The sequence below is a fragment of the Frieseomelitta varia genome, unplaced genomic scaffold (assembly GCF_011392965.1).
Source record: "Frieseomelitta varia isolate USP_RPSP 00005682 unplaced genomic scaffold, Fvar_1.2 scaffold_279, whole genome shotgun sequence".
NCBI classification, from domain to species: domain Eukaryota; kingdom Metazoa; phylum Arthropoda; class Insecta; order Hymenoptera; family Apidae; genus Frieseomelitta; species Frieseomelitta varia.
In genome coordinates, this window is record NW_025110011.1 from 1,199,346 (window position 1) to 1,225,110 (window position 25,765).

General features: G+C 39.9%; 5 protein-coding genes across 5 annotated transcripts in view; all 5 read right to left on the reverse strand.

Annotated features, from left to right (window-relative positions):
* LOC122529148 (zinc finger protein 512B-like) lies at positions 1-2,657 on the reverse strand. Its single transcript, XM_043654962.1, has 4 exons — positions 2,459-2,657; positions 1,850-1,917; positions 1,571-1,758; positions 1-624 (listed from the first exon to the last, which is right to left on the reverse strand). The coding sequence occupies exons 1-4, from the start codon at positions 2,474-2,476 to the stop codon at positions 308-310; spliced, it is 591 nt and encodes a 196-aa protein (XP_043510897.1). The 5' UTR covers positions 2,477-2,657; the 3' UTR covers positions 1-307.
* A 3,654-nt stretch (positions 2,658-6,311) lies between these two features.
* On the reverse strand, positions 6,312-7,601 carry LOC122529127 (tol-Pal system protein TolA-like). Its single transcript, XM_043654925.1, has 5 exons — positions 7,468-7,601; positions 7,141-7,380; positions 6,862-7,058; positions 6,532-6,769; positions 6,312-6,455 (listed from the first exon to the last, which is right to left on the reverse strand). The coding sequence occupies exons 1-5, from the start codon at positions 7,483-7,485 to the stop codon at positions 6,360-6,362; spliced, it is 789 nt and encodes a 262-aa protein (XP_043510860.1). The 5' UTR covers positions 7,486-7,601; the 3' UTR covers positions 6,312-6,359.
* A 507-nt stretch (positions 7,602-8,108) lies between these two features.
* LOC122529165 (bromodomain adjacent to zinc finger domain protein 2B-like) lies at positions 8,109-10,652 on the reverse strand. Its single transcript, XM_043654988.1, has 4 exons — positions 10,190-10,652; positions 8,859-9,467; positions 8,368-8,784; positions 8,109-8,298 (listed from the first exon to the last, which is right to left on the reverse strand). The coding sequence occupies exons 1-4, from the start codon at positions 10,650-10,652 to the stop codon at positions 8,111-8,113; spliced, it is 1,677 nt and encodes a 558-aa protein (XP_043510923.1). The 3' UTR covers positions 8,109-8,110.
* Positions 10,653-12,402: 1,750 nt separating this feature from the next.
* Positions 12,403-16,962, reverse strand: LOC122529146. The gene has a single exon (XM_043654960.1). The coding sequence runs from the start codon at positions 16,960-16,962 to the stop codon at positions 12,694-12,696; it is 4,269 nt and encodes a 1,422-aa protein (XP_043510895.1). The 3' UTR covers positions 12,403-12,693.
* A 4,306-nt stretch (positions 16,963-21,268) lies between these two features.
* Positions 21,269-25,765, reverse strand: part of LOC122529164 — a 6,859-nt gene continuing 2,362 nt past the window's right edge. The window contains exons 2-3 of the mRNA XM_043654986.1: positions 23,283-25,423; positions 21,269-23,072 (exon numbers count right to left, since the gene is read on the reverse strand). Of these exons, the coding sequence (XP_043510921.1) occupies positions 23,294-25,423 (2,130 nt within the window). The 3' untranslated portion in view covers positions 21,269-23,072; positions 23,283-23,293. The remainder of the gene's footprint in view (positions 23,073-23,282; positions 25,424-25,765) is intronic.

Here is a 25,765-nt window from a genome sequence, read left to right on the forward strand (position 1 = left end):
TGGTTTAATTAAAGATCAATATTTTATTCGATAACGCGACAACAAAAAAAGAAAAAAAAAAAAAAGAACCATAAATACAAACAACAGCAGAGATATTCTGTCATACTTGTGTGACGTCCTGTTGATTTCTCCGATTCGTGCAATGTGTGCGCTCGAAGAAGAGCCGTATCGCGATCGATCGTTTGAGGAAGAGAATCGTAATCTTTTGCCGTAAACTGGCCAATACGCACGCAGAAGTTACGCTCGCTTGGTGTTACGAACATATCTGTAGACACGCTTGTATCCTCAAAGCACCATGTTATAACGTCTAACGATTCCATCCGTAACCGTGCGACTTCACCCGATGGTACACGTGCTTGTAGACTGGCACGTGAATGGGATATGGTTTTTCTACGGGTACCGGTATATGTTTCTCTACCGGTATAGGCACATGTTTCTCCACTGGGACCGGTATCACCTTCTCCACAGGAAATGGAACCTTTTTCTCGACAGGAATCGCCACGGTCTTCACCACGGGGATCGGAACTGGCTTTGCAACTGGTACGTGAACCGGATAAGGCTGCGGTATCCCTATGGCGACCGGATGTGGAATTTCTATCGCCACTGGTTGAGCAACCGGCACTCCTAGAATCGTAGAGAAAGTCTAATTGAGTAATTACGGCGACGAATTAATTATTCAGATCTTTGTCCGGCTCGCGTAAATTATGAAACACAAATGAACTTGAATGATACGAATATTGTGTTGTACGAATGAATCTGAGTGATAAGAACGTAAATTATAATATATAATTATAATATACGTATAATATTTATATATTACTATATATACTATAATTATATTATAATTACAGTATACTAAACTATATTACCATAATAGTTTATATATTACTATTAGTATATATACTATAATTTTATTATAATATACTATACTATATTACTATAATATTTTATATATTACTATTATAATATTACTTATTTATAATATTTATATATTATAATATATTGCTATAATATTTTATATATTACTATTATTATATTTATATATTACTATATATACTATAATTATATTATAATATACTATACTATATTACTATTAATATTACTATATTTATAATATTTATACTATTTATATTTATAATATTAATATTACTATATTTATAATATTTATTACTATTACCATATATACTATAATATATTGCTATAATATTTTATTTAATACTATTATAATATTTATATATTACTGTATATACTATAATTATATTATAATTACAGTATACTAAACTATATTACTATGATAGTTTATATATTACTATTAGTATATATACTATAATTATATTATAATATACTATACTATATTACTATAATATTTTACATATTACTATTATAATATTATTTATTTATAATATTTATATGTTATTATTACTATATATACTACAGTTATATTATAATGTATAATTATAATTTTGCTTGGGCGAATGATCGAACATGATGCACAGACTTTAGACTATGGTTCTACGCTTATCTGCGACAGCGATTAACGTCGACATTTTAATTGATGAGGCAAACTTACCAACGTTTTTGACGACAGGTATCGGCACAGGTTTGGTAACTTCCACGTGTTGGCTCACCGGTACGGCTGGAGCGTAATGGTGTTGGATGTGTCCTCCGTGCAAACCATTAAATCCACCATCGCCGTAGGAACCATAACCAACTAATTCTACGCCGTGACCTGTTCCGTAGTCACTACTCGCTGATACTCTATCAATCAAAGTACGTCCGATTTAAACATTAAATTCTCTACTTTTGCTATTGCACGCCGAAACTAAAGGTGATTCGTGATTTTCCTTACCCTTGCCAACCTCCCGTACTCTCGATACTAGCTGCTGTAAATTTCGCGAGTAAGAGCGTTACCCATATCTGAAACAGTTAATAATTAAATGCGCGAGAGCGTCGTCGAGAGGTTCTGATCATTTTCTGAACCAAGTATGAACACGAACAAGCAACGTAGAGATGAGAGAAATCAGGCATCGTGTTCGAAATTCTATTGTTCGCAGCTGCGGCACTTTCTAAACTCGGCCAACTGATGCTAGTGAATCACATATTCGCGATGATATGTCCACAGAGTACGACCGTAACTCCATTTCGGGAGTATGAATATAAAGCGCGGGATGAACGTCGTTAGCTTTTAGGGTTTACGAGCTGTCGCAAATACGTGTCGGTGCGTACAGAAGAAAATAGGTACGCAAATACCAATATTCACTTTTCACCGGCATTGTTTGCGCTACGGGCGGAACTTGCAGAGGATGTGTAACGTTTGGTCACGATTCACTGTTTCCTGCCTCCCAAGACTCGAGATCCTCTCGTTCGCGTACCTACGTATGGTCCATCAAATCGATCGTATCCATCCTTTTTCTTCCCCCCCCCCCCTCTTTCTTTTCTCTTTTTTTCAGATACTTACAGAGGACCAAGAAAGCATTTTTCAACTACTAATGGGAGAGTGGATGAAGAAACGGATACGTATACTGCGAGTGCTTGTTGCTGGACCGATCCTCTTTATACGATTTCTCCCTCTCCCTTTTTCAGACGCGCGGATGATCTCTCTCTCGAAAACCGGACTTACATGCTCGTATTCATATCCTACACTGTAGACAACGCTGGACTATAAGAAATAGTAGACTTACGTCCACGTCAATATGCCTTGCAACTCGACACCCTTGCTTCTCCAATCTGAGAATTCACTTTCCACGTCATGACGCGGTAGCGTGACGGAATCGAAAAGGCAAATGATCTCGATTGGAAGAAATTAGTAATGACAATCACATCCGTTGCAACAGATATTTTCCTCCTACGTGCACTATTATATTTCATCTTTAAATCGCAGAAACATCGACATTCGCGCGTCTTGTGCGCGAGATCGAGAATTCTCAGCTCCTGTAAGTTTCGAGCTCTCTCTTGAAATAACACCATCGTATGTACCACCTTTGTTTGAAGTATTCCGAGGGAATGCACCGTCGTCAGATTTTTCTAAGTAACGTAGAACGGCGTAGTGAGCGTGGTGAACGCCTATGAGGTCCGCGATCCTCTCTACCGATCCGGCGCTCAGATCGATTTCTTTTCCTACTCGTAGGCTTCTTTCTTCCGTTTTGCCTTATTCTGCGATGTCACATGAATTTCTCGTATGAAAGTCGAGACTACTACCAAAGAAATTGGAACGAACGCCACGGAAATTGACATTGACGGTAATATTTTTTCGCCAGGATTCTTCCAAGGTGCATACATGCAAATTTCACAGTGCGTGCAAAATAGAAACAGCTGCGAACTGTTAGGAAAAAAGTTGATAATCCGTAGCTACTTGTTAGCGTCTTGATCTTTTTTTTTTTTTTTGGAAACGAATACACGATGGAACGCTTTCGTGGCATCGATAGTTAAAAAATTTCGAGTTACGGCTAGTTTCACTGACAGTAACGCGATCTTCCACGCAATAAGAAAGGAAAGCAAATAAAACTGGGTGAGGTAAAAGGCAAAACGCGGTAGATTCTAAAAAAAAAAAAAAAGAAAAAAAAGAGCCTTGATGAAAGTATTGGACAGTTCGATGTGAAAGGAGAAGTGCTTGCTTATATCTCCCCGTAGAGCAGTTATTGTGGTTCTCCTTGGTAATGGTGGAATCGTTGATAAGTACTGTGCCATACAGGGTGTTTACGAATTTACATACCACCTGTTTGTTTTTTAAACGATAAATATCAGGAAAAATGTAGAATAGTTTTTTTTGCAAGCAACATAATAGTATGATTTGAATTACTTTGTGTTTGTATCATCTTTTCTTCTCTTTTAGAAAGCAACTTTTTAGAAACAATCGCCAACTTTTTAAACGGAATGTTATATATTATATATAATACAATTTTATGTATAATTATATATTTATTATATCTATCATATATAATAAAATTTTATATCATACGAAAGACTATGAAATGACATTCAAGGTCACACAAGATCAAAAGTTTGGATACTTCACGAAATCACTTTACGTATTAATAAATAAGATGATACGAAATATTCACAATTTTTCTTTCATTTCAGATCTCAAAGTATGATCCTCAAAGTCATCCTGGTACATTTTATTCGTCTTAATACACGCTTTTATACGCTTTATAAAAGAGCATCTAGTGTCCATTTGAAAAACTGAAGATCATCTTCATTTCTAAAAACATTATGCAACGTTCAAGAAAATTTCATTACGTTTCTCAAAAAACAACAACAACAGTACAAGAAAACGCTGGTTAGTAAATTTCTGGACACCGTGTATATACCGTATGACGCTCCAGCTTTCTACACAGCTAGATAAGCTATAAAGGGATAAAGCTCATGTTCAAAAGCTTCGCCCGAGCGAGAGGATAATTATCAGAATGAAAGAATGCTTTGAAACCTTTCTGCGAAAACATCAAAAAACGGGGAGGTCTCGTAAAATTCGCCAAACAATAGATGTCCTCGACGATTGCGAGGAATAGGGGCACGTCGGTCAATTCCTTTCGTCCTGTTCCTGTAACGCTGGCGGAAATGGTCGTTATCCAGGTGAATGGTCAGGGAACGATTATGGAAGACACCAGGCCAAGAAAGAGTGACTTTGATCGAACGACTTTCTTCCCACGTAATTACACCTGATTCGTGGTAGCAGAGCAGGCCCAGACCAGAATCGCGGAGACCGTAAGAGAGTATCGCCGATGGTCAAAGAAAGAGAGGCGAGTGAAAGGATTCCGGTAGGGAATCACGCCGGTAAATTCGACGCAGCGAGTTTATCTGACTCGTTTGTTCCCCTGTTGTCGGCTGCTGGGCGTTGCGCTGCACGTAACTACACACTGGCATTGCGTTTCTTTGATTGCCGTTACTGTCTTCCTGTGAAGCGGATCACCGTCACTTTCACTACCACTTCCCACGAGCGCACGACAAACTGCCGTACCATTGTTTCGCGCCGATTCAGGAAACCGGTGAATTTCGAACGAAGGTTCCTGACCCCTACTTAACGCCACCAGCGTCTTGTGAAAGGGAGCAACGCCGCTCTGGAGCGATTGCTTTTAACGAGGCAGCCGCCATGACGATCGACTGGCAAGTGTGTCACGATCACGCGTTGTTAGATAATCTTTTACGGATGTGATACTGATATTTGTTAGATGACCAATGACGTATCAAGAGATTGATTCTTTCGGTTAATAAAGAGCTGATCAAGCAAATTAAGCGTACAATGATAAAATAGCGAACGTACAGTGGTAAAAATGAATATATTTGCGTATATGGCAAAGTACAGTGTGTCCATAAAGTCCCATTACAATTTCAAAAATTTAGTACAAAAGGCATTTGATGGGATATCTTCATCAGATTTATTCTATGTGTTCAGTGGTTGTCAAGGTTTTCATCACATTGCATTTCAGGTACCCTGTTGATGAATAAGATGTTAAATGAGCCCCTTACAAAATGGCTACTCCTCAAGAGGAGACACAGTGTGTATCATGGTTTATTGAAACCAAACCGAATCTGCAGACTCAGCGAAACTTCAGAATTAATAAATAAGTATAGAAGAGATCCACCGTCACGTCCATCAATTCGTGTATGGCACAATAAATTTATGGAGACAGGGACAGTGTTCGATAGAGGGAGAAGTGGACGACCAAGAACATCTGAGGAAAACATGTATCGTGTAAGAAATCGAATACCGTCTTGATGGCGCCCATATAGAAGTGGGCTATTATAAATAAGAAAGAAGAAACTTAAATATATACGTCTCATTTTTTAATAATTTCCACTTGTCTGTCTCCTCATTTGTCATTGTAATAAATTTTTGAAACTGTAAGGAGACTTCATGGACTCTCTATATTTTCTGCGATGTTTCATAAAAGCTGTCGAATGCACGATAAGCTACAAACATTAGCTAATGAACCGATTAACTGATAAAGTAATTAATACAATTTTGGCAAACTCGAAACAATCTACAAGGACGCAGCATTCTAACCGAATTAACGCCTTCCATTGACAATGAATTTGGCAGGGTACGGTCCGGATGGAAATTAGAAAGATCTACGTAACGACCAGTTCCGTTAAATATGACAGAGAAAACTTAAATATATACGTCTCATTTGTAATAATTTCCACTTTGTAATAAATTTTTCAAATTGTAAAGAGACTTTATGGACACGCTGTACAGGTGATCGCAACGCAATCGGGTAAATCAGTCGGAAAAAATTGTGTGAGAAACAAACTTTATTTGTAACGAAAATAAAAAATGAAACGAACCATCACCGTGGAGCTACAACAGGGAATAGAAGAAGAAAGATAACTTTCGTGGTTGCGTCGCGTGGAAAGTGTGTTTATCGGGCCCAAGGATGATGCGTTGATCTTTGCAATGCCGCAAGTTGTACAGCGTTCGCTACGGCGTTCTCCTTAGCGGCGATTATATCCTTCTCCTGTAAATTAACAACAGCTCGGTGCACCGATCCTGTCCTCCTTCAAGTTCGTGCAAACTAATCAACAATTTGTCACCTTTGCCTCCTGCTCGCTTTGACTGATCTGTTTGTCGACGTCCTGTTTCTGCAACTCGGCAGCCGTTGCAGCGGCGTTTCTTTGAATGGCGGCGGCTGCAGCTGCCTCCCTTGCTGCGGCAACCCGTTGAGCAGCTGCGACCGCGTCCTTCAATGACGCCAGTCTTTGTTGCAAGGCGACCAATTGTTTCGCGCTCGATCTGGCTTCGGCTTCGGCGGCTGACGAAATCTCCTGCGACCTATCGGAACAGACAAATGCGCCGATTAATTGACAACTGATTACCGCCACGTTTCAAGAAGCGTCTTGCGCTTAGAAACGCGCGCGTTTCACCTCGCTGCAGCTTCCCTGGCCGCAGCTTCTTTGGCCAGAGCAACCTTCTGTTGAACAATGGCAGCTTGTTTAGCCTCTGCTACTTTATGCTGCGCCCAATTTACGTTCTGATTTGCTTCCTTGGCCTGTTGAATGGTTTTCAGCACGTCCGGGGGATACGCAACGCTAGGTGTGCCACTAACTGGATCCCTCAACGCCTGTGATCAACGAAAGACCAACGATGCGAACAAAAGTGTGACTCACTCGTGATTGAAGAGGCTGTACGTTAGCCTGCTATACCTGAAGAGCGACGTTATGCGTCGCTTGAGCCTGCACTTGCGTCAACGGAATGTCTGGCACACCTGTGGGATTCCAGAGAGCTGATCCAAAACTGGTCGGAGGCCACGAACCAGTGGAAAAAATTGGCGCCACTCCGAAAAAGTCATAGCCAGATGGTCCTAGTATAGTCACGCTTTTTTTCTCCCTTTTTGATGACGATTTCAGCTCCACGATACCGGCCAAAGCGAATACAACGAGGATCTGAAGGAAAAGAAGAAACATTTTTGAATAGCGTTACCTCGGATACGATTTAAAGGAAAGGCTCTCGTGGTTTGAAATGATTGTTACCCTGTAGGCGATCTTCATATTGGTGTGGACGATGTCATCGATGACACTGAGTTCTCCAACTCGAAGAACGAGTATATATACAGATTCGAATTCGCAGGAGAGAACGCCTCGCCGATATCGACGTAATGACAAAATTAATTAAGGCTATTAGAGGGAAGTGCAAAAATCGGAATACCACTGAAGAGAATTATAAGGCATTGTTGCTTGACGATTGGTCGTAGCGCCATTGCTGTGCAATTAGTCGCCGGAAGACTAGCTACTCGATCGGAAATTAATAAATCGAAATCGTTGTACCTATTACTTTTATACTGGGAAACTTATCAAGACGTAACGTACACGTACGTCTCACACTTATTTCCGGTAAGCAATACACTTCACATGAAAAAAAAGAAATCAATTTCCTTACGAATAAGAAGAAAATATCTATCAATCTTAGTTACAACAAAAATTTATGTTTTATATGTATATATATATATACATACACAGACATAATGAAATAAATAACATAATAAAATTTTAGATAAATTACGTGTATTGAGAGATAGCTATAGAAAATGTATTTTGATAAATCATTGGAATCTTTCGTAGGTTTACCATATTTCATTTAAATACTTTATACTCAAATTTTCCATCGTGCGTCGTCCTAGGTAATAAAACTCGTTACAATATCAGAACTATACCCTTCAGCGTCGTTGAAATTCTGGAAATTCTTGAAATACCTAAAATTTCCTTGACTCGCTTGGTCTGAAGAATCTTCGTAGTTGTTCCTGTTTCCTTTCGATAATCTCGACCCATACTCTACTTCCGGTGCTTCTTTCAAATAAATATATTCTACAATAACATATATTCATGCATTTGTTCATTACATTCCATTCATTTCAATTATAGAGGAATACTTACTTTGTTTCGGTGACTTTGCTCTATACGATGCTTCAAATTCTCTATATTTAGGCGTATTCGTATCATCATTCGTATCTTCTTCAGTCTTTTGCCTTTCGTGTCTATCATCATTACCATCGTCTTCTTGCTTACTGTACAAACTTTTCTCATCCGTATTATATTTACCAGTTGGTACCTCTTCATCGCTATCGTCATCGCTCGACGAAGAGTAATGGTATTTGGAAAATGGTACCTCATCGTCGCGATAACGACTTGAATATTTGCCAAATTTCTCATCGTATTGCTTGAAAGGAAACGACGTCGGAGGCTTAAAGTTACCTTGCACCGGTGGTGTCTTGAAGTATCTTTCAGAATTAGATTTGTAGTCGTCTTCTTCTTCCGAATTCGCTTCGTATTGTTTATCAGGCGGTGCATAACCTGCCGATACGAATTCACTGTTGAAATTTAAATTATCTCGGTTCGGAAATGATCTTGTTGTTATGTATATGTACCTTCGTCGTCATCGGCGTCATCCTTGTCGTCGTCGACATCGTCGTCGTCGTCGTCGTCGTCGTCGGTTTTGGGCGGAGGCGGAGGTTTGTGTTTGTCAATGATCTCCACGTCGGAACGAATTTCTTCCGCTGGCATGGAGTGACGTAAATTGTCAACAGGTTGCACGGGCTGAACGTTATCGTGCCGAAAATGTAACCGTGGCTGTGTTTGGACAGGTTGATAAGCCATCGTTGAAAAGCCACTGACAGTTGGATAGACCTCCAGCGTGGCGCCTTTGTATTGCGGAAATTGCGCGTTGTTGGCTGCGGCCGAAATTGGGACCACTTGACCCTGAAAACTGGAAAGTGGCGACAGAAAAGGTGCGCTCGGTTGCACGCTGTTTGCTTTCGGTGCTCTGACTGCGAAATTGAACTGATGGTCTACAGGGTTCAAAACGAGTGGTTGGCTCTGCAAACTGGATACGTACGAAGGTGGCTCTTGACTTTTTCGTACTTGAAGAATCGGCAATGAAGCCTTCTCGTTTTGAAGCATGGCCGCGTAAATTTGCGATCCTGGGGCTTTCGGCAACGAGTAAACGGTCTTATATACGGGCATTTGAAGATTTGCGTCTGTAAATAATAAAACCAGTTAGAAAGACTGACGTTATTAAGATAATTGATTGCTAGACTGCAGATATTTTCACGAATATAATTAAGGAAATGTATTTTAGATAGCAATTTCTTTTGTCCATTGAATTTTATCATAAAAGATCTTTTATATATATATATATATTTTGTTATACCTTATTATATTATATAATAATATGTAGATAATAATATAACAAACTATTTTATACTATATTATATAAAATATTATATATATAATAAATATTTATAATATACACTTTATAATATATATATATATATAATAAAGTGTATATTATAAATTTTTTATAATAATTATATATATATATATTTTGTTATACCTTATTATATTATATAATAATATGTAAATAATAATATAACAAACTACTTTATACTATATTATATAAAGTATTATATATATATATATTATAAAGTGTATATTATAATTTTTTTATATTTTTTATATTTTTTATATTTATATATATATTTTGTTATACCTTATTATATTATATAATTATAATATAACAGGGTTATATTATAATATTATATAATTTTATACTATATTATATAAAGTATATATCGTTAGTTAATATACTAATATATTTTATGAAATATAGATATAATGTAATAAAGTATGTCACTGTGTACATCTCGAGGATTTTAAACTCAAAAATACATGAACATTCGCAGTCTATTGATTACTGTACCTATTGCTGCATTCTGAATAAATTTTGGCTGACGGTGTGTACCAACTTGTTGTTTCAATGGTCTAGCGAAATCGTCACCTGTAACTTTATAGCCAGCGGACATAGTAAATAAATGATCAGAATATGGCAACAATCGCTTGTTGTTCTGGAACTCGAACGAAGGAATAGGCAGTAGCGAAGTAACATAGGGCGATTGTTTAAATACATCGCTGTACATTAAAGGACTGCTACGTCCAACAAATGGAGATTCTTTCATAGTTTTGGTATTTTTATGGTGCGACAAGGACTTTGGATTCGTCGATTCGGCATTTCGTATGTCCGGTTTCGGTGAAGTCGACTGGTTTTGATGTGGTTGATGATCTTGAGAAACATGATCGTGGTCAGTTTCGACGATCTCCCTTTTTAGTTTTACAAAATTTGGAGTTGAAAATTCGTACTCCGCTCCTACAGCCAAATTCAGCATCGACGTGATTAAAACAATGAAGAATACCTGCAACACAATTAACTATTTATTGTTAGACACATTTCACATATGCGATCAATTATCAATCGATTCTTTCGACGTGAAAATCATCAATGTAATCATTGTGAATGATATAGATCACCGAAGACGTACCAACATGGTATCAGCTTAATCGACGCAGATAGACACCGACGATAGCTTCTTAACTGGCTGCGACTCAGGCTTCGTGATCTTTTATATTCAGGGATTAGTGATGCGAGACAGTCGAGTGAATTTGACTTTTCTACTATCAACAAAAAGCGTGTCGAGAAAAACTGAGTCAAATCTCCGTAACTCTCTCTGATTGTCGGTGCTTAGCCGGCGTGTCAACGACCCAACTTCTCGCTAATTTATGTTTCCTCGACTGCATGCTTGCAGTGCAGCAAATAATTATTGTTACCTTCACCGCGATCGCGATATTTCCAATAACGTTTGAAGAACAAAGTATCGTTCATTTAATAAAGCTTTCGTATTCTCATTTCTGCAATTAATTGCCGATTCTGTGATATTCTATGACGCACACGTCAAATGTTCTACGCATGATTAAGTATATTTTAAGATGGTTAATCAAGATCAAGGCGTTCCAACGTACAATGATCAAATTTACCGAAAGTACAATTAATAACAAATCGATATTTATTGGTTTTAATTTCTGAAGCTGTGAAATTACTCGAGCAAATTTTTCTCGGCGATGCTGTAAATTGAAAGGGCCGTAAAAAAGTTTCTTTCTAATTGCTACCTAACTATCTTTTCTAGTGAAAGTCAGGGCCTAGTATGGCAGTAGATATACACTCTGAAAACGATGCATGAAGTCTGTCATAAATCAAATCTATCACAGCTGGCGTAACGTGTGCGGGAAATTGAAAAAGGAATCAGCATGTCGACAATTGTTCGAAAGAAAAAAAAAAAAAAAGAAAACAAAGACATTAGAATAGGATCAATTACGTTACGGGCAAATTTTTTTCGACTAGTCGACGATTGTTGCAATCACAATACAATTACCATCTTTTTATCGATCAAGTTGTAACTGCTCGATCTGATAAAATAAATTTAGAAATCCGGTCACTTGTCAGACATTGTACTATGGTCATTAAAGAAAATATGCTTGTGTCTGTCCATTCCTTGCGGTAAGTAAAAATAATTCAAGGTCAATTTTCACGATAATACTGAATGCAAAATATTTATCAGATAAGATGTTTGTTATTAACGATAATTGATTCGAGATTAATTCAATGAGAAATGTAAAAAATTAAATTCAACACGTGACCCAAATAAAATTTATTTATTTCGATAGGTATTCAACGTAGGTGCAATGAAAAATGCAAGTCAATGCATAGATTAGAAAGCTGAAATAATTAACGTCTAATATTTTCGAGAGATGGTATCAAGAGTTTCAAAGTCATGGTAAAAGGAACACTGGATTGAATAAAAAAAGATAAAATGAATTCATATCTTTCATTTGTAATCATATATTATATACAACAAATTCTAGCACCTTAAAAACAAATAATTAAAATTTCCTTTTCAGTCTCCATTCATTTAAACATTTTTAAGTCTTGCAATATTATATGAAATACTATTTAAATGATCAATAAATGTCGATCGTAATCAGACGAGAATCTCTATTTGAAAAATGAATGATACAGAAAAAAAAAAGTGAATGATTGATCAGTGAAACACAATACTTATTCATCTAAGTCTTACGTACATTTCTTTATGCCGTTTCAAAGTTTACTTCTGCCGTTAGAAACATTTGACAATACAAGTTTTCATATATCTCGATTTCAAAAGTGAATGATTGATCAGTGAAACACAATACCTATTCATCTAAGTCTTACGTACATTTCTTTATGCCGTTTCAAAGTTTACTTCTGCCGTTAGAAACATTTGACAATACAAGTTTTCATATATCTCGATTTCATATAACTTGTTACGATATTTTGACAACTTGCATTACAAGTCTAAATTGCATTGCACGGCAAGAATACTTGTTCGTTCAATATCAGACTGAAATTGCTTTCTTTTCCGACGATGTTCTCCGACCGTTGGAGTCAATCTGTCCCAAATTGGAACGCATCATATCATTGGACGATTTGTAAAAATAATCCCTCAAAGTATCGTCGTAAAATTGCTGTTGCGTCCGTTGTGTTTCGTCCTCGAAGAATTGCTTCAGTTGATCTCTGTCGTGAAAGTAGTGCCTCTGCCCGTTCGGCAACTGCTTGTTCTTCATCAACAAACCAAGAAAATTATGCATCTTGGGATGATTATACGCATTCTCCTTCACGTCTAATGTCTTGTGGTGTCTGGCCGATTTAGGAAAGTTGTTTCTCTCGTAAGACAGCGAAGACGCCGAGGCGTGTAAATCGAACGGCGAACCTTTCCTGAAATGCCTCGAGTCCTGCGTGTTTTCGTACTTGGGAAAGCCGTCGGTGTGAACCGGATCGATATTTGACCCGGAGGCTTCGAGGCCGCCCGATTTCTGCGACAAATTACTTCCTGGGTGTGACCTCGGCCTATGGTGATGATTGCGTTTGTGATTGTTGAATCTGGTTGGACCCGGTCTTTTCTTTCCTGGTTTGTTATGGAAATGATTCTTCGTACGATGGGAATTCAGATGCGGCGGTGTGAGGAAATCCCTGACGTGCTTCGAGGATTCTCTGAGCTCACCGTTCGATCCAAAGTTGTATCTTTCTTGATCGACCGGTCTATATCGGTACGGTTTGTTACTCCCTTGAAACGCGTGCAATGAATCCGATGGGTTCTTGTTCGTCTTCAGCATTTGCTCCAACGCGGCGATCAGCTCGTCCGGTTTCTTGCTCGGTAACTCGCTCGTTCGTATCTTCGTCTCGCTGTGATGCGCGTCCAGCTGTTCTTTGTTCCGCTTCGAGTCGTACAACGACGCCTTCAATCGTTGCAGCTCGTTCTTCAATTTCGCGATGTCCGACAAGTCGGTGACGTTGTGGCGATTGCTGCCAGGTCGCCGGTCGTTGTTCCACTTCTGCGAATTGTAAATGGTCTTCAGCGACTCTTTGAACATTTGCTCCGCGTATGTCTCCAGGTCCGAGGCTAACTTCGGCTTCACCAGCAGCTCGCTTTGCGCGGAGAACGAAGGTTTGAAGAAATTGCCGCCGGGCAACAGCGGTACTAGGCTCAGACTCGGTTGTAGGGGTTCACTGGCGTGCAGTTTGCTGTTCAACGCGCTTTGATTTTTCACGACGTCTATATTCGGGACAAAATTAATGGGATTGAACGCTGGCCTGTCTTGAGACTGATACGCATTCAGATCGTTGATGGTTGCTTGATTATCCATTGTCATTGCGTTCAGCACATTCTGTATGTTCGTAGGTCCGACGGTCGGCGACAATACGGTCGGTTTCGCTGTAACGAAGCTGGTTGTGGCGAACATTGGAATCGACGTGGTTAAAACTGCAGCCGGATAATGCATCGACTCGTAGGGATTCACGATCGTGGTGTCTGTCGGGCTGGGCTTGATACTCGGATTGACGATCTCTACGTTTCTCGTGCCGATGTGTGGCAAATGCGCGTTCCCGACGACACCTGAAACACCTGGCGACAACGCGTTCACGGTGTTGATATTACCGGCACTGTGACTCGCCGTGCTATCGATCATCTGATACACGAGCGACGGCAGCTTGACGTTTTTCAACGTTGACGACGCGCCACCATCGGAACCAGTGTTTTGCCTAGCGTATTGCTGACCTTGTTCCCGAGGCTGTTGCAGCACAAGGTTCGTTCCCTGAACGTTCTGCTGTTCGGAGAACATTTGCGGAGCGTTGTTTGCCGATAACGTAGTGAACGTTGGCACGGAGTTGAAAACCGCTGGCAGTAAATGCGTCGTTTGCAAGTAGGTTCTCGTTTTCGGTGCGGCGATGTTAACGTTCCTCAACGTTTGTTGGTAAAGACCGCCCTGTACCTGCGGCCTATTATTAATATCGTCGGCAGCGTTCGAGTTCTGCAAATAATAAGAGTTACCGTTAGACGTTTGCCTCGGATCGTCGTGGCCGACCGCGAGACTTGCCGAGGCTAAGAAATTCGTGCTCGAACCGGGGAGCAACGTCTTCTTGTTTTGCGACTCGGATGTTATCAGGTTGATGTTCGTAACGGGTATGGTCTGCGGTGTCGGTGTGATCGTGGACATCGTCGGTAGCGGTTGCACCTGCAAATTACCATGACCGATAGGATTCTGGCCATGCATCCCGTGAGGATTCACTTGAATGTAATCCGGGCTGATGACCGGCGTCTGCATCAACGTCGAGATCGTCTGGAAGGTCGGTTGCGGGAGTATTAGCTGCGGCACATGGCTGGACGACACTTGATTCGATGCAGTGACGATCGCCGGTCGAGACGTAGCGGTGCCGTGAGCGTCTTGAACCGACACGCTCTGCAAGTTGGGGCTCAAGCTCGGAGTGACGGCAAAAACTGGCGCGACTGTGCTCGACACGTATTGCGGGTTGAGATTCGTCGGGAATCTGGTCTGTTCGTTCGCCGACGGGGGAAACGCGTGCATCGAATTGTGCAGGTTGTTCTGGCCAACGATAATGTCCGGCAAGGGCGTCGACACAATTCTACCGTCGTTACCGATCGCATTCTCGACGGTGTTCATCTCAGGCGCGGACGTGCTTACCGTGGTGAGCGGCGTGGCCGAGACGATGTTCCGCAGAATCGCGTTGGAAACGTCGAATCCTTGGCTGTTGCCGATCGCTGTTGCGTGATCGAAATTCGTTACCGGCACCAAGTTGACTTTCACCGGGACGATGAGCTTCGGCTTCTCGAGCTGCCCGATTTCAACGCCGCTCGAGTGCGAAATCTCGAGATTCGGCGATATCTGGTTCCAGCTGTTGCTCGGCTTGAATTTCGAGCTTTGCGACTTCAATCGGCTCGCGTCTTCGTAACTGTTATCTCGATCCTCCGTCCACGAATTGCCCCTCAATCTTTGCCGATGCGACTTCGTCCTCGTCGACGAGTGATGCCTTTTACCTTGGCTCTCGTGCTCCAAGCTGTCGTCGACGTTCCCTCGATGCTCCTTCGGCAGCCTCTTCGAGCTGTTGTTTGGCCGTCTTCTGTTCTTCTGCACTCGTCTGGGCCTCTCCGTGTACTCGTCCGTGTAATCGTCCTCCGACACGTCCCTCGAACTCTCGTCGCTTCGAAATTTACCGTCCCTGTCGTTCACCATGTAACGATGCACCTCGGAGCTCGCCGAATCGATCAACCTCGAGGTTTGGTAGTCGTCGGCGTCGAAATCGGACACTCTCGACGACTGATCGAATTTGTAACTTGGCTCGGCGACCACCACGGGTCGGGAGAATCTATGGTTGTTGTTCGCAACTTGAGGCGAACTCTTTGTCTTCAGAAAGACACTGACCTCGTCGTTCAGCCTTGAGAAGGACGACGCGGTCGGCCCAATTTGTCCACTTGCGCTCTGCCCGTGACTGCCATAACTCAGAGCGTCCTGCTGTTGATAATTGCTCACCACTTTCTCCCCATCGTTGCTCTTCTTTTCTTTATCCTTCGCTGAATCGTGAGAGTAATAATAGCCGTACGGGCTACCGGCGTTGCTTTCCGATACAGCTGTCCCGTAGTTCTCCGTTCTTTGTCCTTTCCCGTGGACTTTGCGTTTCGGCGAGGATCGCGGATTTTTCTCTTCATTCTCGCCGACGCTCGGCTCTTCCTCGTACAAATTTGAATAAGCGGCTATCACTGGCGTGCCGTTTGTTACCTTGAGCAAGTCGAATTCATTCTGACTCCCTTGATGCTCGAAGGATCGACGATTCGCGTTCAGGTTCGGGAAATTGAAGAATATTCTCGCCTCCGTGGAATAAAGAGGATCGTTCTCGAGATCGTCCGTTTCTTGTCGACTCGTCTGCCTGTCGTTGTCGTCGGTCTTGCTCGAATTTCCCCGCTGGTACAAAGAGTTGTTCCAAGTGCCGTTAGCTGGTTGTTTCTTTTCTTCCGAGGACGTCGGGGCTAACGGCGACGAGGACATTAACATGGGTACGAACCCATTTGAATTTTCGTAGTGCACGGTGGTATCGATCATCGACGTTATCAATTGATCTCGAAACTCCCGCTTCTGTTCAGGTTTCTCCGCATTTCGCCTCACGTTCTCCGACGCAGTTGCAATCTGATCGAACGCCACCTCATCCCGTGGGTCCGTGTTTCCTGTTCCTATTACGTGCGGCCAGCTAGATAAGAGTATAACCTGCACCGAATACAAACTTATTAACAATCGGAAGCAAACAGCTATTTCCATTTATTACATAATTAAATTTCCTCGTATTTGGCCGTAAATTCGATCAGACCGTGTATGAATAATCGAATAGAAACTCGATCGTAATCCAACTAGCGTCTATATATATATAAAGTTGTCGCCGTCTGCGTTTCGTATCGCCGTATCGATCGGATTAGATCGAGCGCGAGCGTGGCTCGGGCAAGCGTATCAAATTGATTTATCGAGAGCGTTTAGCGAGACGCTAACTCGTTTAAGGAAAGCCAGTGCGTCGTCGGAGGAAGAAAGCGCCCCGATTATTGGGAATTTAAGGTAACTGCCGAAACTGGACGGGACTTTATCGGTGAAAATAAGCGAGGCAGTCGAGGGGGCTGACCTAGAAAAAAAGGAGAAGCAGAATAGAAAAGTAAAATGCGAGAGAGGCATGCGTGTGTAGTGTGTGACAGTCTGAAGGACTGAATGTGCACGGAAGCAGATCCTAAAGAACTTTCTCGCCGACTTGCAGAAACTAAATGACTCGATCGGGTACCCTGGAAATTTGGAGAACGATGAAAAGAAGAACGACAGAGAGAAAAGAAGGATTTTAGACCTAGGTAACAGGTAATAATTAAACTTATAGCGGAACGTTTCCGTTTCACGTTCGAATAAAATAATTGGAATGTAAAGCGAAACAATCACGGCGGGCAGAATAAAATTAGTCTTTAATCGCCAAAGAATGATGTTAATCGATGTTAACTATTGTAGCGATTTTTCGTCCTACTTTCCGAACACACTAAACACACCAATACCAGGTTTCAGTCGCCTAAGTGAAAGAAAGTAAGATCTTTCCTTTAATTGGCCGACACGTATGCGAGACAAATTAGGGAAACCATCGGCGTCGAAATATGAAGAAAGAAAGTGCTCCAATTACACTGATCCGCGTGCGTTAGATACACTCTATAAACTTTTATTGGCATTTTTAATTATAAATACGTAGCAGCGCTGGATCCTGCTTCGCGAATTTCCTGACAATTTTTCATCCGTTCTGTGAAACCGAAAGACGATGAAACGAGACATCAAGATTTACAACTTAACGTAGAACAGGGACGCAAGTTCTTTCGTCGTCCGTTTAACATTTAATACCCCCAACGTTTAAGGGAGTAACACTCGTGCTACGATCGTCACAACTCGCACAATAACGGATCGACACTTTTCGTCGAAAGTCTGACGTCACGTACTTACTAGATAAAAGAACATTTTCTCAGCCGAAGCAGAATCACCCGTTTACCCTCTAGAACAGAAACCACGATTAAGATGGATCGAGCGTCACCGAGCTTTCCGTTGAACACATTGATCGCAGCCGCGGACTCTTCTCCGAGTTTCTATTGTATAATCCGAAAGACCTTGCGAGCTGGACCTTCGCGCGAGAACTGAGCCACATAGTAGACACGCGATTTTCTTTATACACTCTGGCAGCCAAGTGAAAAATATCGTTCTAAATATTATCGTATAGTCCACCAGCCGGAGGATACTTTCATTCGCGACACGCGAAGCATCGCTGTGAAATTTTTGTCCGTGACGAGCGCAGGATGCGATCGCTTGTCCGCTATCGCGTAAGCCACGCAGATTTGCTACAAGAAGAAATGACAATTATTTACTTACTCAAATGTTTTTTTTTTTAATACTACAATTATTTATTTACTTAAATATCTTTTGGCATTACAATTATTTATTTATTTAAATATTTAATAAATATTTCGGGCAATTAATTGCAACACGATGGCTTTTCTTACACTTTTTCTATACGTTCTTTTCTTTTACGTTTCGTCGTTCGAGGCAAGCCGAAAGTAGATTCGGAAAGCCAATGAACTTCGAACTTTGTTTTTCTTTTTTTTTTTTTTAACAGAATCGATGCCATCGAGGTATGAAGAAAATGCAATTAGAGACATTGCACAAAGTATAAAAGATTCACCTTGTACGGTCAGTAGTTTCCCGGCTGCGTTTTATGCGCTCTAAAACACACGCATTATGCGCAGCGCGCTCACTCCTCCCGATGCAACCAGTCTCACACATTAGAAACAATGGTTAGCGTCTGTGTGCCACGATGATACTACGTACGCTCGAGCACTCTCCGCTGTGTAAAACCGCGCTGGCAATCGCTACAGTTTAATGCCTTGTGTCTAATTGCCGTGCTCCGATGTGTACGGTGATATTATCGTTGCCTTTCATTGTGAAAACGTGGAATTATCTGCGCCCTACGATCATCGCAGCTTCAGTTTGTTCGTCTGCACTTAACGAATAATTAATGCTAATTGGCTTCCTCTCCTCTTTTGTCCGTTCTTCTGACGAGAGGAAAATTATCCTAACGCTCTGAACGATTAAGATTTGCTCTACGCTTCGAAACAATATCGATGCTGATATCGACGCCAACGTTGCGTAGCATGTAGTATTCTACGACGGTGTTTATTCAAACGCACGTTCCTTAGTTTATGCACTTGACTCCAAATAAACCGTGAAACGTACGAAGAATACATTAGAAATTTCACGCGGAATTTTATTTTCCTTCGAGTTTTCTAAATTAATTGGTTGCAGAGTTTAGGAGATAATAAAATGTCGCTAATCGGAATAATCAAAAAGTGTCGAAAATTTTTTACTTAGAGACTTGGGGAAGGGGGGGAGATAGTAAAAGGAAAATTGAAAGTAAGAAAACTTAGAACACATTATCCAAGCAACGAGGATGGAAATACAGGATTGAATAAAATTATTAGTTTCATATAATCGTCCATTTCAACATTTTAATTAATTGAAAATTAATTAATTCGAAATAAATTTAATTCTTTATCAAATTTGTAATAACGTTAATGATTTGTTAAAATACTTATGTATTATTCGAAACAGAATAAAATAATTAGGAGAGAAAGGTAGCGAAACGTTTTTAATTAATTACAACAAATATTAAACAAGAAAGATGTATTGTCCTTAATATCTTGTAACTCATCGTATTTTTAACGAATTCATCATCTTTAGAAATAATTTATATGATCTGTCAATAAAATATGACAGTGAATGTCCATTTTCTACAAAATTATGTTTCTGCATTATAATTGAGGATTAATTTATTATTATTCGGAATAAATTTAATTTCTTATTGAACTTGTAATAATGTTAATCATTTCTGTGGTATTGTATATCATACATATATTAGAAACGAAGCAAAAAAAAAAAATAATTTTTAATTAATTATAACAAATATATTTAAAAAATATATATATTGTTCTTAATATTTTGTAAATCATCTTTTTTAATAATTCATCGTCTTTAAAAAATAGTTTATATAATAAATTATGATATTGGATTCCATTCTTTCAAAATGCAGCATTTTCAGTCATTAAAAATCTGACATTTCGTACTTCCTATACATATTCTTTTTATAAATTCTGCCCGAATATTTTCTATTTACATTTACGTCAAAAAAAAGCATGCTGGTTAATCAATAATAGATATTTTTTGACCCAAAAAATATTTTATTTATATTGCTGCGTATTTTTTTAATTAATTATGAATCGATAAAATGTACGTTTTAAAATCCACAAAGCAGCTGTATATCGATCTCTCTGCGATACCCAATAGCCGTTCTTCCTTTCGCATGAAAATAATTTAATAATAACTATTATTTTTCCAAATCATGAGAGTAGAAATTCACGTTCATTTAGATTAAATATCATTTGAAAAGATAATATTTTTCCACTTTTCACGAGCAAAAATTGCAAACGACAACCTTATACTTTCACACTGAAAATTGTCATTACTATGACTTCTGCCGTTCAATATTTTCTCTTTATTATAGAACACGTCTAACATTTTTAGTTCTAACATTCACTTCTGCAGCAACTTACCTTTGAAATTGGAAACAATTCATCGAATAGCCTATACTTTACAATCTGTTATTTCGCATCGTCGTCTTTTGTTCTTCTTCTTCGCATACTAGGGTTCTTTAATAAATTAAGTAAGATTCTTTAATAAATCAAATATTATCTTATAATGTTTATGTTTACTAATTTTGTAACATGTCTATTCCATTTAGGTATAAATACTGTCCATGTTTAAACCTTTTATTTATTCAAATTAATGCTAAACGAAACATACACTTTTCGCTTTAGTCAGCAATTCAACTATCAATTGATTAACGAAAGTATTGTGTGACATCATGTTTGAATAACAGTAGCAAATTCATATTTTCTTTTAAAAAGTATTTCAACGCTATTACAAAAATTTATTTTGCTAATACAAAAAAGTCAGGACGACAATGTTACGTAGTTTAAAAAATGATTTTTTTCAAATGAAATTATTTCTTTTCGAGTTTTCAGTGATGACATATTTTTCTTTTCATACTATAGTAGCCAAAGGAACATGCATTTTGGATATGTATTATGCATTGATTTTCAGACGATCTGATATAAAAAAAAAAAAAAAAATCATGGCAATTTGGAGGAAAACGATCAATTGAAGATTTTCATATTTCTTTTATAAATGAAATATTCCTTAGATGTTTAATGTGTCCCTTAGCTTTAAAATACATATTTTCGGAAACGATACATAAAGTGTGATACATGAGGTTACATTCTCGATCATAGCTGAAGAAATGACAGTGTACGTATGTATGTAAAATGTTTTCTTACGTGTTTTCTGCAGCAGAATCTTTACTTTTTATGAAAAAAAAATTCTTGCGCGATGGGGAGAACTTCATACACAATTTCCACAATTTTAATATTTCTTGTAAAATAAAAATTTGAAACAAAAAGAAGAAAATTATACATCACACATATCTGTCATACCAGGTTAAAAAAAGATAGACACATCAAACATGGTTGAAACTCATTTTCTCGACTAAAATAATATGGAAAGAAATATATCATGATTAAAAATACGACGATAATATTGAAACCTCGAAAAGTATGATTTTGTCAAGAAAAATTATGCACAATATTTATCTTTTTTTTTTGTAATATTGAAAATAATTAAAATGTCAAATGAATAAGATGAAATACCTGTATATAGCAAGAACGTATTATATACAATACCCCATTTATTTGAAACAAATTTTAATCAATACTCGATTAAATGAACTTTTATTGATTAAATCTACTTGTTAGAGTAAAACTTTGTTTATATGAATTGAGAACAAGAGTACAAGACCAATATAATCAGGTTGTTCCTCGCTATCTGTCATTTTTTCGTTTAATTAATCGGAGTTCGCATTTATATAAGAGGACTTCACGAAACATTTTGTAAATATACATTTATATAAATGGATTGACGCACGATGGTAGTTCATATAGCAAGAGTTCAGCTGGAGTTCAGGTAATTAGGCACCATTAAAAATTTTGTTCATATAAATGGCTTTCACATAAATAAATTCTACTATTATATTTGAACTTGAAGTTTTATTATAGAGGAGAGAATCAGTAGACCAGAGTGTTAAAAAAAGAAGGTTCGATATTTGAAAGGCGTGAAGGTAATCAACAAAGGATGCAAAAAATGTCTGATCAATATATGCCTTGAAAGCAATTGCAAAAAAATCAACTCCTCTTTTTAAACACTCTGTGCGTGAATTACTTGTTTCCCGACAAATTCGTGTAAACAAACTTTTATTAATTTTATTTTATTTAAAAAAAATATATATATGACTTTTTCAAATGTTATACACCGTGATATCGTGCGTTAATAATCTCATTCAAACAAATTCAGAGAGAATGCAAGACTCGTTCGCTTACGTACAAACTTTATTTAAGTAGACAAACATACATATATACAATAGTATAAATGTACTGCTTCATACCAGATCCTTAAGAGCTAACTTTATAAGGTACCTTCTTGAAGTGAAAAATTTGGTCGACAACAGGTAGAATTTCAAAGCAACGGTCTGCCTTGAGCACGACTAACTCTTCAAAGTCCAGAAATTTATTCTGCAGCTTTCAAAGAAGCATTCGTCCAGGTACAATGTATGTACATATAGCGAAACTTTATTGCACAATCCCATATTAAATACTACCGAGTATTAATCCGTTAAATCATAACATACTTTCCAGGTTCAATGGCACAAAGCGTCTCGAAGAACGATGCAACAGTAGATGTGCCAAATGTCTCGCTTTAACCACTTGCGCTGGCAACCGATTGCGCGGACCATAACGAGCGACCAAGCCGTATACAATTCTTTATAAACTCGTCGGTACATTGCTGGATAAAAAATGATTAAGAAGTGATAAATTTATTATTTGTTTTGCCTGGGGTTATACTTAAATGTACTTTAAAACTGAGGAAATATTGCAATTTTGGGGCAAGAAATTCCAGCGCAAATGATTAATAACCGAGACGCTCATTTATTAACTTTGTAGGCGGTGCTGTATTTCGGATTATCTAGAATTTGAACGCTCTTCGTTTTCTGCCGACCTGTCGATCGTTCGACGTAACGGCTGCTAGTAAAATCCTGCGAATCGCCTACGTTACTCGTTTCGTAACTCGACTTGCCGACGTACGAATTGGAATGATAGCTGGGCGGCTCGCGTTCATCGCCTTCGGCCAATCGGATTAAATCCAATATGGGACTTTTGTCGGACCCGGTCGCGGAACGTCTCGGAAAGGATTCCGTTCCGAGATTGTACGTAGACGGTTGCGCCAATTGTTGAATGCTCTTGGCGTACTGAATCAAGTACTGCTGAAGCAGAGCCTTCAGATTAACGTTCTGCGTGTCCTTCGTTTGAATGGGAGAAGCACCATCCACTCTGAGTATAATAACCGGTATCAAGGAATTCCCAGCTTGCACGAAAGTTGGCCGAACGTTTAAAATGGACGAAGGGTTTCTAACATATTCCGAGATTGACGGGTTGTAGTTCAATAGATCCGAGTACTGAAGGTTCGAGTAACTGTTCAAGTCGCTGTTGCCGCTGAAACTCTGTTTCGCCGATTCTCCGTTTTCGCCGAGTATCGTGTCCAGATAGTCGCGTATTTTCGGATCGTACTTGGTTCGAGACGACGGACGTACAGTCGACGAGGTGGAGATGGAATTGAGAGACGCGGTGCTGTTAATGGTTGGCTCCGTCGTGTACTCCGGATTTGGACTGTTCACCATGTACCTCGACGAGGTTTGCCGATAACGAGAGCCGTAGTTGACGTTGGATCCGATCGGACTGGGCTTCCCTCTCTCCGAGGAAACGGAGGCGAAAGAATAGGAAGTTGGTTGCCGCTGTTGCAAGTTTACGTGCTGTCTCTGATTCACTAAATTCTGATAACCGAGCCGGTACACTTGTTGCTGCGGCAAGCTCGCGGAGAAGGATTCCGCGGAAACGAACGTGTTTGCCTCTCCTCCGGTCTGCTCGGACACCGTAGGGAATTGCAACGGTCCCTGCGAGAGGACGCCGTTCTCCGTGGAACTGCCCTCGTAAATCGGACGAGGGTCCTGAGATTTTGCGTGTTGCTGCGTCGACGACGGTCGCTGATACTCGACGTAGGTAGCAGGCGGAACGTCGGACACCCTGCCGTCCGGATATTTCCAAAAGATTTTGTTCTCGTAGCGAATACCATTTTCCACGGTGTACCTCGGGCTGGTGTTCGACAATGGCGAGCCGGCGCTACGGAAATGAGGAGGATCGTAGTTCAACGGAGTGGCGGTGGTGGACTCGACACTCTGAGAAACGGAGCCGAAACGGTGGGAATTGATATTGGATTGAATATTCTGCCGCTGGCTTGTGTGAGTTTCACCGTTCCCGTTATGGGGGAAGGGATCCGCAGTAACGTAGTTTAACGAACCGCTCTGCGGATTTGCGAAGTTGGCCGGCGTTGGAGTTACGTATCTGAGCGTCTCTGTGACGCTAGCTGCCAAAGGTGATTGTGTCGTAGTTGGGAAATTATTGCTCCTATATCCCGGATTTTGAATTGCGAATGAGCTGGCTGGCGGTTTCGCCGTTGCGAAGAAGTTTTGGTACGATTCGGAACTGGAACTTCCTACGGTCTTTTGCGGCCGCGTTCGTAAACCGAACACGGGCTGAGATCTCGCGGACTGATCGAAATTCAAATGTCGGGGATCCGTTTGACCCGGGCCGTTAATATCGGCGAAATGACCCTTTTGATTGCCGGGCAGCACCCTCTCGATTATCGTCTTCGGCAGGAAAGGGCTGATCGATTCCTCGATGCTCACCGTCGTCCCCGATTTCCCAGCTGGGAAATAATAGTTGTACTTTCTCGGTATTTGCACGGTGTTCCCGTCGAGGCCGTAACCTAGACCGCCGTTCACCGTGCGCTTCGACTTCTCCTCGGACGTGACGTTTTCGTCTTCCGTATTGTTGCCGAAGTCCAACAGAATTATCGGCGGCAAAATCGGCAGATCCGATTGTTCCTCCCCCGTTGACTCGGATCTCTTCGAGACGGTGTCGTTGTCTGCCTGGTCGCCGTTCGCCTCGACAGCAACGTTCGACGAGCAGAAACCAATTACGAGAAAAATCGCAGGAATCTGAAAGCAGAGATCGAATCGGTACTACGGATACCGGAAAAATACCGGTATTTTTAGGTTACTATTCGATACCGGTTTGATGAAACCGAAATTATTGCGAATACCGGTATAACGATGTTAAGTCGGTAGATGTGTTTCGGTATAATACCGGTATGAATCCGATATAATACCGGTCAATAAGATAGTAATATATTAGAAAAGGAAAAGGAGACAATGATTAAATGTTTTCATAAAGCTGTATAGTAAATTTGACGGCGCTTGTACACGTACACTTTATTTATTTTTATTAGCTTTTTTATTAGTTTTTTATTTTATTTTATTTATATTAGCGGCTAGCAGATG

Excerpts from the sequence above, each read along its gene's own strand:
- LOC122529148 (XM_043654962.1), bottom strand. Across the intron at positions 1,759-1,849 it reads AGTACGGGAGGTTGGCAAGG|AGTATCAGCGAGTAGTGACT; the intron begins GTAAGGAAAATC and ends TTTGATTGATAG. Across the intron at positions 625-1,570 it reads ACCTGTCGTCAAAAACGTTG|GAGTGCCGGTTGCTCAACCA; the intron begins GTAAGTTTGCCT and ends CTACGATTCTAG.
- LOC122529127 (XM_043654925.1), bottom strand. Across the intron at positions 7,059-7,140 it reads CGCATAACGTCGCTCTTCAG|GCGTTGAGGGATCCAGTTAG; the intron begins GTATAGCAGGCT and ends CGTTGATCACAG. Across the intron at positions 6,770-6,861 it reads GCCAGGGAAGCTGCAGCGAG|GTCGCAGGAGATTTCGTCAG; the intron begins GTGAAACGCGCG and ends CTGTTCCGATAG.
- LOC122529165 (XM_043654988.1), bottom strand. The coding sequence starts at position 10,652 with ATGCTGAATTTGGCTGTAGGAGCGGAGTACGAATTTTCAACTCCAAAT. Across the intron at positions 9,468-10,189 it reads TATTCAGAATGCAGCAATAG|ACGCAAATCTTCAAATGCCC; the intron begins GTACAGTAATCA and ends TATTATTTACAG. Across the intron at positions 8,785-8,858 it reads TGACGCCGATGACGACGAAG|GTTATGCACCGCCTGATAAA; the intron begins GTACATATACAT and ends TCGTATCGGCAG.
- LOC122529146 (XM_043654960.1), bottom strand. The coding sequence starts at position 16,962 with ATGGAAATAGCTGTTTGCTTCCGATTGTTAATAAGTTTGTATTCGGTG.